An 11,938-nucleotide genomic window follows, 5' to 3' on the forward strand; every position below is an offset into this window, starting at 1 on the left:
TTTGAGGGAACATTCCTCTTGGATGAACATATGATTTGAATCATTTAATTGGTGATTTCTATCCTCATTTTTTCTTCTAAATTATTTATGGTTAATTTTTGTGTGCGATTGAGATTTTTTCAAGTTGGATGCATACCTATTTTCATTTTTATTATGTAATTCTTAATCCTTACAAAATTTTATATTTGTTTTCAGATTTCTCATGAAATTTCAGATTTGGTGATTCATTTTTATCATTAAGAATGGATTAGGTGTGTTTTTTAGTTTTACATCAAAAGAGACTAATCTTTGCATAAAATGAAAATTTGGGAAGTTATTTTGATCTTTTGTGTGTTTTTTATGCATGTTATCCTAGGTTTTCAATAGTGACCCCTAGAGCCTTAGACCTTCTACATCAGTTGGTATTTTAGAGCATATGGTTGCATTATCATGTGAACTAAAAAATAGGACATTAATTGAGGCTCTAAAAAATAAAAAAATACAATTTAAACAAAATAAGTTATAGTTATAGATATAAACATTATAATTATCATGAGGATCCAAATTATATTCCTACATTTGATGAGAGGCATAACTTTTATGAATTTTCAAAATGGATCTATAAGTTGAATACTTCTTTGAATATTGCCATTTTTTTTTTAATTGTGAAAGGATTGAAATTGTTAAAACATAATAATGCAATTTTGGACGATTCGAGGAAGTTACCGATTTTGGATCTTCTAGGGTTATAAATGGAACCTCTAAGGCTTGCAAAGTTCACTAAACATTTAAATCCTTAAATATAATTTTAGTTTTTATCTGAATACTTCTGTGTTTGACATTAGCTTTTAGCGATTTATATAATAGATTAAATACTAAGGAGGGAGAAAGATATATGTATAAGTTAGCCAAACAAAGAGATAGGAGTAGTAAGGATTTAGTTCAAGTGAAGTGTATTAAGGATGAAGATCAAATATCTGAATACTTCTGTGTTGTTGGATGTAGATTCTTTGAGCACTTTGTAGGTCTTAATGATAATTTCTGGGAAATGATTCTCCTTTATGGTGATTTCTATTGGTGATTTCAATTGGTGATCTCTATTCTGATTTTTTCTTTTTAACTTTGTGGCGATTGTTTCATGTGCGTCTTTGGAAATTTATCAATGTTGATACACACCAATTTTTTTCTGTTGTTTTGATTCTTAGTAAATAAAAAGCTTTATATTCGTTTATATATTTTAGAAGTCATTTTTTGGAGCTGGCTTGGGGCTCCTCTTGGGGTGAGGTGGGTCAAATGTGCCTTAGGGCAACCAGGGGAGATGTTAAGCTTGTGGGGGGCTTATGTCCCATTGGGTGAGGCATCGCTGTGGGTCCTGAGTCATGCTTGCCTCTTAAGTGGGGTTATCACTCCATATTTTAATTTTGGTAAACTTTAATAAAATGATTATAAAACATTAAGCAGGTATCTTTTTAAAATAAAAAAAAACTTCATTTTTTCTTTTAATCTATTATTCATATGTGTGAAAGTTATTTCTAAATCCTATTGGAAAAAAAAAATCACTTTGCACTCACATTGCTCCTTCATTGAACCACTTTGACGCCACAAGAAAGGTAAGGATTGGATTACCATATCGATCTCAAGCTTGATTGCAAAACTAAACACTATAAATTTTTTTTGCACAAAATATACGTGACCAAATACTGGCACTAGGATACAAGAACCAGGAGGAATAATAACAGTTACTCTTCTTTTATTTACTTATTTGTTTTTTCCTCTAGTTTTGCTGTAGTCGGCTCACAGGTTCACCCTAAAACAATATCCATTCTCAGCTTCCAGCCCCTATACATTTCCATACTACAGACTTTGGCGGCAGTATTCTGTAGGATTACCTTCTTGTCTCTTCTTTACAGTAGGAGAAATTTTTGCTAGAACCCAAGACGGCTGCCTTCCAGGTAAAACCAACTTAAGAATGCGGTGACTGTCACCTAGGACAACCATGGGAGAAGCTTAGAAGCTCCGACAATTGATTGTGGCTAAAATTTAAACTCCAGCATGATCTCTTTCTCTCTCCACCTCTCCAAAATCAGGGAACTCCTTCCCCAAACTCTGGAAACCTAAACCGGAACTTACAAAAAAAAATCACCCTCTTTCTAAAGGGGATATAAATAGTTTAGCATCCTTCCTAACACCTAGACATATTTATCAAACTACCACTAATAAAAGAAGAAAAGAAAACATTCCCATTAATTAAAAAATAATGATTAAATTGACTCTCCTGAAATTGTTTCACTTCGTCCTCGTTGAATCGCTTCCTCACATACTCAATTGTTGCATCTCCCACACCAACTCACAGCCACTACCTCACCGAATTGCTTGATAGTTGCTCCTTCCACATTGACTTGCTTGTCCAATTAATCTCTATCGATTTCACTTCCTCACTATTTTGTTGGGATTGCTTTGTCTTTGCCAATTCATCAACTTGTGAGTCTTATCTTGGCTGCATTCACACTCGCTGATGCCTCTGTTTGTTTCTTTCATTAAAGAAGTTGGAGGTCTCGACTCTTTATCAATGCCTCTTAGTGTATCTATAAAGGTTAAATCCATAATTTATTTAGCAATTTTTTTATCTTTATAGTTCAAGCGGCTTAAGTTTTAGAGATCTTATGAATCTGGATTTTTTATTATTTTTAAAATTTGGATGTTTGCATAATACAGTTTTGTTTAACTATTTCAATAGCTATTTGGCTGTTAAATTCTTGATCAATGTTTTATATTTTGGAATTATAAAATAAGTGAAGTGATTAGACTTTAAAATTTTGGATTTTATTTTATTTTATTTTTTTAATATTTTTGGGAGGTGTAGGACTTAATCAGATATTGGGCATGCGTGTAAATTTCCCATTTTTGATATTTTCTGCTAGGTTAGTTAAAATATTTTGATATTCTTCCATATTTTGCTTCTTTAATGCTGTCCCTGTTTACCCTGCAGTGCTTAAGGTTGCTGTGAAAGAAGCCAGTTCAGATTATGTTTTTCTAACAGTTAGGTTGTATGGGCCAAATACTGATTTAGTTATTGACCGCAAACGAGAGTTGCAGGTGTGCTTTGTAGCTTGTTCTTTTGCTCTTCTTTTTTATTAATTATTTCTGAAGTAGCATTTTTGGAGAGTGAATCACACTTTAATGCATGCATGCATGTTGTGATTTCCTTGAGATTATTTATTGGTAATCTCGTAATAACCTGAAGTTAAGCTCCACTTCATTATTCTAATGTTTCTCACTGATGGATGTGTTTATGCCGTCAACTTTGAAATTTATTCAGAAATTTCCATTTATAAATGAACCCCCATCATCTATCCAGTAATTATAATTTATAATCGTTGCACATTTGTAACTTTCATCTATTTTTTCTCATTTTCCTCATTAATAATAAATCCTTAGTTAAGTAAAGTTAAACCTTGATTATAGAGTATGCATGTACGCTTAAAAGCATACCGAAAGGATAAAATGTTGATAACTTGATTTTTTTTTGTTTATCTAAAAAGTGATCATGAACTCAAAATAATTGGCATGGCTAATTTTCCGATAACTTGTGTCATGAAATTAAAATGGAAAACTGCCGAAGTTGAAGATGAAGGCTTAGTTTAAGTATGAAATCATAGTTTGGAAAATTCTCACAAAACATATGCATGAATCATTAAATCTCTTTTTGTGGCATACAATATTTCAGCTTGCCACTTCTTCCATCAATTTTCCTTTAAGTATCTCCTTCTCCAATAGATGTCCACACTACACTCAATCGAACTCCGACATGGAAGTCAGTTTGATGCAAATGACAGTCATGTTGTTCTCTAACCACGCATAGCAGGACACAATGGCAAAAAAAGATTCATGTAGCCGACCCCACGTAGTGGGACAAAGGCTTGATGTTGTTGTTGTACCAATTTAGTCCTAAAGTATCATATTTTTTGTCTGTATAAAATTAATTCAAAATGAACCCTTAGGGATTGAATTAAGATTAAGGGACTAAATTATGATTAATTTTGTATAACAATTTGTACACGAGAGGCTATTTTGGATTAATTTTGCATAGTTGAGGGACTAAATTAGAAAAATGTGGCAGATTAAATTGACCACATTCGATTAATTACTAAAATGGGGGAAGCTATAATGTGGCAAGTTATGCTTGCTTTGGAGAGATATGTACCAGAAGTTATACATATAATGAACATTGTGGAAAATGCGATTAGATAATAATAATAATTATATTTTATGATAGAGAAACTAACATTACGTGTTTCATAAATTTAAGCTTATTTAAAGTATTCATAGACAAGAATTAATAAACATATAAAGTATTATTATGGCTTGTTTGCATCTAAAGCTTATGAAATAATTCCTAAACTGGAAATATTAAATGCAATTTTGATTTTTTGGAAATAAGTATTATATGTATTTATGTGTATTTGTGTGTCATATTAATGTTTTGAAGATATAAAAAAATTCTTTTTCTTATAGCATTTTATTAAGTGTTTTGAAAAAAAAATCGGATAGAAAATTGAGAGAATGATATAAATATAAAATTATTTGGCTTCATAGTAATTATATGAATTAATGAATTATTAAACCTCCTTTTATGATTAGTTTCTACATAAAATTTCTTAAAACATCAAAAGTATTGTTGAGCTTTGTTAGCTATTTGAATTATATAATTAGAGAAAGTTGAGCATTATTGGCTATTTGAATTATATAATTAGAGTAGATATTAATCATTTAAAAAATGGTTAGAATGAATGGCTAGATCCCTTGCTTGACAAACTTTCAAGTTATTGATATTATATAGATTAAGAAAGCTAGAAGTCTTGCAAATAGTGCAATGAGAAAAGCGAAAACTATTATCTTTTATAATTTATATATTAATCCTGCTATGAAGGAAGGAGAGAATAAGATTTTATAAAATAGCTATGGCAAAAGAGAAGAGATCTGAGATTCTGATCAAATTTAGATGTATTAAAAGCAAAATATAATATGATCTTAGTTAAAGATTAAGATATCAAGGAAAAGTGAAAATTTCTATTTTGATAAATTATTAAGTGAAGTTTTAGGAAGAAGTTATCTTGGGCGAGCATAACTAATGAATAAAATAATGTGATATATTATATAGTTATCTAAAATAGTTAAGTGGAGTTTGCTTTGAAGATGTCTAGTTAAGCGTCAAGTTTGTATGAGATACCTATCAAGATTTGGAGAATTATAAGATATGCTGTAATGGGTTGGTTAATAAACATTTTCAAAGAAAATTTGAAAACTAAAATGGTACCAAATGACTGTAAACTAATCATAGTTGTAATAATATTTAAAAATTAAAGAGATGTTCAAGATTTTGCTAACTATATATGAATTGAACCGATCATACAATGAAGCCTTCAGAAAAAACTAGTAGAATATAGACTCCAAAAAATGATGTTATTTTCTTAGAATCAATTTCATTTCATGCTAGGAAAATCTTCTATTGAAGTGAAATTTTGTAGTGAAGCAATTAATGAAAAAGTAAAGAGAATTGAAAAATGATCTTCATATGATTTTTATTGAGCTTGAGAAAGCATAGGATCAAGTATCATGAGAATTGATTTGGTGCATATTAAGGAGAAAATTATGTATTAAAAGTATATTTAAGTTATTAAATATTGCTTATAAGTAGTTAGGAGTGACCCGAGCTTTCAATATAGGATTAAATCGAGGATTAACATTGGGTCTATCTTTTTGTATTGGTTATGAATATGCTTAGACAATACATTAAATGCATGGTACCTTTGTGTATGCTTTTTGTAGATATAGTTTTAATCAATGAAAGATTCGTTGAAATAAGTAAAAAGTGAAAATAAATAAGAAAAGATTAAGAAGATAGAGGGCTTGGAATTAGTAGAGAAAACAATGAGTATATGTCGTGCAATTTTAATGATTATAATATTAATCATTATTACAGAATATTATTAGGAAAATATTGATTATAGGTGTAGGTTTAAATATCTTGGATATATTATATAGAAGAATTTAAATATAGATAATGATGCAACTTCTGGAGTCCAGAGTTGAGGCTAAGTGATCAAATGGAGAAATGCTTCATAAATAGTAATAAGACGGTATTATGTGAGACTTAAAATGTATAAAAATATAATTATAAGAGTAATATTGTATGAATTTGAGTGTTGGATAATAAAAAAATTGCTAATTATTAAGTTGAATGAGACAAAAATGAGATGCTAAGTTATATGCGAGGTAAAATTGATAAGAATAAAATAAGGAATGACTGTATTTGAGGAATGTTTGGAGCAACATTTAATGAAAGTTTAGTAGTTGAAAATAGACTTTTATGGTTTGGACGTTTATAATGAGGTGTAGAAAATGCAACTATTTGATGGACAGATAAAATAAGTTATTTGATTAGAAAAGAGAAGGGTTATACAAAAATAATTTGTGAATAATAGGTTTTGCACACAACATAACACTTATCATGAAAGAATGACAAATGATGATTCATAATATTGGCCCCTAATAATTGGGATAAGGTTAATTATGATGATGATGTTATAGTGATAAGTATTTTAATTTCTTTATGCAGAATAACCAATTAGGTTTCTTTTGGTATGAGTACCTCTTTTGCTGAGGGGAGGAGGATTCTATTGCCTGCTCCTATTCATGTTTGTGTTACTTGTCAAAACATAATGCAAATAATGTGTGTAGATATATTGTAACAGATATGCATAGAAAAAAATGTGCATTCATATTGTGCACAAACAAACCATTAATCAAACAATGCCCACCACGAAAAGATTAAGCAGTTCTTGATTTGCAAAACATCTCATTATTATTGGCCTTATCCCAACTATTTGGTGTCAGTTCATTTCATGAGTTTTGGTATAAGTAACTATTGCTCTCCGTCTACTATCAACCCCCACATTTCTCATATCGGCTTGAGACTAGCTGTGTCAATTTTTAAACCATCGAATAATGGAAGAGTAGGCATTCTAGATGATGCAAGCAGTTGCCAGCAATCCTTTTTCTTAATGTAAGTACTAGTAAGATCATTTTGTGATGTCGCTGATTTAAAATTAATTACAAATGCAGAAAACCTTAAGAACCTTTAGGCAAATGTTATTCCTGACATGTCCACATAGCAATCCCAATTTTTTTCGTTCAATTGATTAACTTAAAGCATATTTATGCATATAGATACCAGATATGAACGTAGAAATTCTGCTGCCTTTTATAGTTTAATTTATTTTTGTTATTTCTTTTAGGCCCTACCATTTATATCAGCTGCAGGTTTTGGTGCTGAATTGCTAGGATTATTTGCAAATGGCATGATCCAGTCATTCATTACTGCTCGTACTCTTTCACCATCAGGTAAGAAGGCCCCTATGCTTCTCAAGCAATTGCGGACAAGTTTCTGTTCACATGTTTTAATTATTATTTTCTGCATATAAGTTTTTTTTTCCTTGAAATTAGCATGAGCTTAAACTTATGAAGTTGATTGACAAGATAGAACTTTTACTTATGCTCGGGGGATATTTTTTGGTTACCATCTTCTATTTTATTACCAAGGGAAATCATCATCATCATTATTTTTGCCTTATTCCTGCTATAGTAGGATGACTTAGGATCGAGAATTTGCTGATATAGATCACTATGGTGTGCACAAATCACACAAACATAAAACAAATTCACAGATAAAAAATTGTTAGTTTTAGAAATTATTTGTTACTTGAAATGGAAATAAAAGACAGTACTCTGATGCAATTGATATTTTAATGGTTTTCTAGTATAAATAACATAGTAATTTGAAATTAAAAATAAAATCATAAATTAATTGGAATTATGCACCGTAGAAAATTAGATTGCATCTAACTAAATTCAATCACACTTTTAATCCAATAACAAATTGAATGAAAGTAAGATGAAATAAATTACCCAAAGTTGTAGAATAAGTTCTTATGCCTATAGAAATATATAATCTCCAAAAAATCTTAAGTCTCCCACTTTCCAAGAAGTTGACTCTTATAATTATAAGGAATAGCACATCCAATTGGAATTTTATTAAAAAATAGTTCATTGACATTTTACGTGTCTCAAACCTCTTTTTTTAATCACAAATCCTCTTAGATTTATATAAAGAATTTTAGAGAATAATGCGGCTGAAATCTTGCAACGGTACCGGAAATCTTAGTCAAACATAAAAAATCCCAATGCATGCCTATCCACATGGTAACAAACTTGAGTGAAAAACCAGGCAAACGTAAAACATAAATTCATTGCAAATGTAAGCCAATGGAGGTAAGGAAAACAAACAACCATAGAATCAAATACCAAAGTAAGCCCACCATCCCCTAGGGTAACCTAAAAACTTCCAAAATCTATCTCTTAACAAATAACATACAGCTGTAGGAGCCAACACCACCATAATTCTCCATAGCTTTATGGTATTGTTGGCTTCCTATGAATTGCTGGTTAAGAGGTGGATTGTGGAAGTTTTTAGGTAGCCATAGAGGCGGTGGTTACCTTACCTTGATATTTGATTTTGTAGTATCTAGTTCCTTTGCCAAAATTTGCGGGGGTTAATTGTTATTCTTTACCGAATGTTTGTACTTTATTATCGTCCAATTTATCTTGCCTTCTCTTTGTTTAAATTTTCTGACTTTAAAATGTTAATTCTATATGTTTCTGTTTTGTACCACAAACTTATCCACCTCTCTCAAGCCTGCCCTGCCATCTTAAGTAAACAATTGGGTCTCATTAGAAAACTGTAGCTGTAGGCAATTAGACAGCAAAATCATCCAGATCTTCTTAGAAATGCTTACTAATTGAGGCATATTTAGTTTATTTTATGCTATTCGCTTGACTAATTTAAGCAAGTTCTTTCATCAGTTCCATCAAACGATTTTGCTACATATGATAATATTGATAACCCTTTTTCCACAGATATGAGCGAGCCCAAAATATCCACCGAAATCGCATGCCAACTTCGCAAGTTCCACCAGGTGAAAGTAGCAGGTTCTAGAGAACCACAGTTGTGGAGTGATATCTTTAAGTTCCTTAAACAAGGTTTCTGACCTCTCTTCTTTGTCCTTTGATGGACTAAACCAAAATATGTTCCCGTTATTCAATTCCAATTCTTGATTGACTTTGACTCTTCTCGACTTGCTACTTATGCTATAGAATGTCATAGTTAAGAGAAGAATGTTTTGCAGCTGAGGCATTAGAGTTTGATGACAAGGAGAAGCAGGCCAAGTTTAAAACCATCTCTTTCAAAGAAATCCGTGATGAATTGAATGCACTTAAGGTATTCCTTTTGTCTCTTTGAGTTGTCGTTTTACTTCTGCATTCTTTATAATTTACGATACTTCCAGATATGCCTCCTCAAGCAAGCCTTATTTAAGCCTTATTAGTGGTTATTTAGTTCAAGTTGAACTGTTTTCATATTACTTGTCTGAGTCATGGGATTTGGCTTTGCTTTTCTGTAAGCTTCGAAAGTCTTTTATCTTGTAATATTTCCCTTCACTAATTACAGTTCCCGCTTTACTAATTACAGAACCTAACTGACCGTTTAGATGCTCCTGTGGTTTTCGCTCACAATGATTTACTCTCTGGTAATTTGATGCGAAATGATGAAGAAGGTAGAACTTTTCAACTCAAACATGCTAATGTGTTCTTGCCATGCCAAATTTTTATTCTTGCTTTGTCTGGACCAATATTTTTTGTTAAAAACTGTTATATTTACCTGGGCGCTACAAGGTCAAATTTTTTCATCTATATACAGTACACCAATATTTGTAGTCTGATCCCGATTTCCTTACAACACTGCCATACCTTACAGAGAAACTCTACCTCATTGATTTTGAATACGGTTCATACAGCTACAGAGGCTACGATATTGCAAACCACTTCAATGAATATGCTGGTTATGACTGTGATTATAGCTTGTATGTTCTTTTATCTATTGTAAACAATCATTTTCCGTACTTAATTCTTCTCTAAGTTTCTTTTTGTAACATTTTCTTTCCTCCAACCATCTTCCACTGTAGGTATCCTGACAGAGAAGCTCAGTATCTTTTCCTCAGAAATTATCTCGAGCCAGAGAGGCCGCATGAGGTGTGTGTGAATTTGAAAGTTCAACATAAGAAAAGTTTCTCTTGCTTATTTTTGAGTTGCTTGATCAAACATTAATCATAATTTAGATAGGCCAAATTTAAAAAAGGATCATTATGAAAGATTAAATTAGGAGAAGGAACATGATTAAAAAAAAAAATAGAAGGATCATCCATGCAAATCTATTTTGTGTTTTTGGTTAAAGTAAGAAAATGCAAATCAATTTTGCATTTTTCATTAAAAAGCAAAGAGAAAAGGTAGAAAGATAGAGAGAGAACGAGAGACATAAACAGAGAGAGGCAGAGACAGAAACGAAGAGAGAGATATTGAATTTTTATGTTAAATTTTAATTAACTTTAAAAGTGTTTAATTAAAAATTTAAATGAATTTCCATCTCTCTTTCCATTCCATCTATTTTTTTTAATTTTAAATTTTAAGAAGAAAATGCAGTGTAGGTCAGTGTTTTTTAAGTAGAAAACGCATAACTATTTCACATTTTATATTCAAAACGCAATTAATCTTTGCGTTTTTCGTGAAAACACAGTTCTAATTCACATTTTCTGCAAAACGCACTGCCAGTTACCATTTTTGATCTTTTTAAATTTTATTTTGACTGCATTCCTCCTAATTTTTACGTTAAAATTGATCCATTTAAAAATTTTACCATTTAGATATAATCGTTCACTACTATGTGCTAGTTAGATTACATGAAATTCAACCAAACTAATTCATTTTCCTTGCTATCAGAGGTAATTTATTCACTAATCTTTCCTTGTTCCAAAGACAGATGCCTTAGTTTCCTAATACTTATATGCAACTCTTTTATGCTGAATAAGAAGAAAGTCTCCTCTCTTTTATTTCCTGATTTAACTTTTCTGGGCTATTAGGCTGATGGCAAGGTCGTTGAAGCCCTCTATGTTGAAACTAATACCTTCAGGTTGGCATCTCACCTTTACTGGGCTCTGTGGGCTATCATACAGGTAATTATTTCTCTAATAATATCTTCTCATTATAGTTTCTCGTAGTTTACATCAACTGGATATAGTAAAGTTCTTACAATTGTTTGGTTTCTAATAAATTTACAGGCGAAAGTGTCACCTATTGATTTTGATTACCTTTCCTACTTCTTTCTTCGCTATGATGAGTATAAGAAACAGAAGGAGGACTGCTTTTCAATTGCAAATGAATACATCTCCACTGGTTCGATCAACGGCTAGCATCTATCTATAGGTAAAGGAATACGTCTTCTTTGTAATTTGTATAGTATGATTTTCTTTTTTAACAGAAAGGATGGACTGTTTGTTTGCATTTCAAATCTTTTCTTCCCGTTTATTCTGACTGAATGTGTAATTAGTATTAAGGGGTTTATAAGTAAATAATCATGCTAATCTTAATAAAGAGCTGGAAATGAACTTGGTCAAATTTGAGTTGAGCTTGAAGATAACTCAAATTGTATTAACTTGTTTTTTTCAAGCTGATTTATTATCATTTTATCGAGTTTAAGCTGTAATTGAGATTTATGCTTCGTTTGGGACGGCTTTCTACTGCTTCATAAAGCAACTTTTTAGTACAAAAAATTTAATTTTTGAACTAAAAAATTGCTTTAAGAAGCAGTAAAAAAGCCGCCCCAAATGAAGCCTTAGTCAAGTATAATTAATGATGAATTTATTAGTACTTTAAATCTATATCTTGGTTATTAGGTATAAATGGATCTATGATATCTAATTAAAATTGACTTATTTAATAGTTTTATTTGTATTATTAGATGAATTATATATTTGTATGAAAATTTTGAATTTACATGGCTCACAAGAGC

The 11,938-nt window shown here is 30.9% G+C and overlaps 1 protein-coding gene across 1 annotated transcript in view; it reads left to right on the top strand.

Annotated features, from left to right (window-relative positions):
- Window positions 1-11,554, top strand: part of LOC110097791 (probable ethanolamine kinase) — an 18,984-nt gene extending 7,430 nt beyond the window's left edge. Inside the window, exons 3-11 of the mRNA XM_020824357.2 lie at window positions 2,969-3,075; window positions 7,278-7,383; window positions 8,956-9,078; window positions 9,225-9,316; window positions 9,566-9,650; window positions 9,851-9,956; window positions 10,059-10,125; window positions 11,010-11,102; window positions 11,208-11,554. Coding sequence (XP_020680016.1) covers window positions 2,969-3,075; window positions 7,278-7,383; window positions 8,956-9,078; window positions 9,225-9,316; window positions 9,566-9,650; window positions 9,851-9,956; window positions 10,059-10,125; window positions 11,010-11,102; window positions 11,208-11,339 — 911 coding nt within the window. The 3' untranslated portion in view covers window positions 11,340-11,554. The remainder of the gene's footprint in view (window positions 1-2,968; window positions 3,076-7,277; window positions 7,384-8,955; window positions 9,079-9,224; window positions 9,317-9,565; window positions 9,651-9,850; window positions 9,957-10,058; window positions 10,126-11,009; window positions 11,103-11,207) is intronic.
- Window positions 11,555-11,938: the final 384 nt, after the last annotated feature.

The sequence above is a fragment of the Dendrobium catenatum genome, unplaced genomic scaffold (genome assembly GCF_001605985.2).
Source record: "Dendrobium catenatum unplaced genomic scaffold, ASM160598v2 fragScaff_scaffold_847, whole genome shotgun sequence".
NCBI lineage: Eukaryota > Viridiplantae > Streptophyta > Magnoliopsida > Asparagales > Orchidaceae > Dendrobium > Dendrobium catenatum.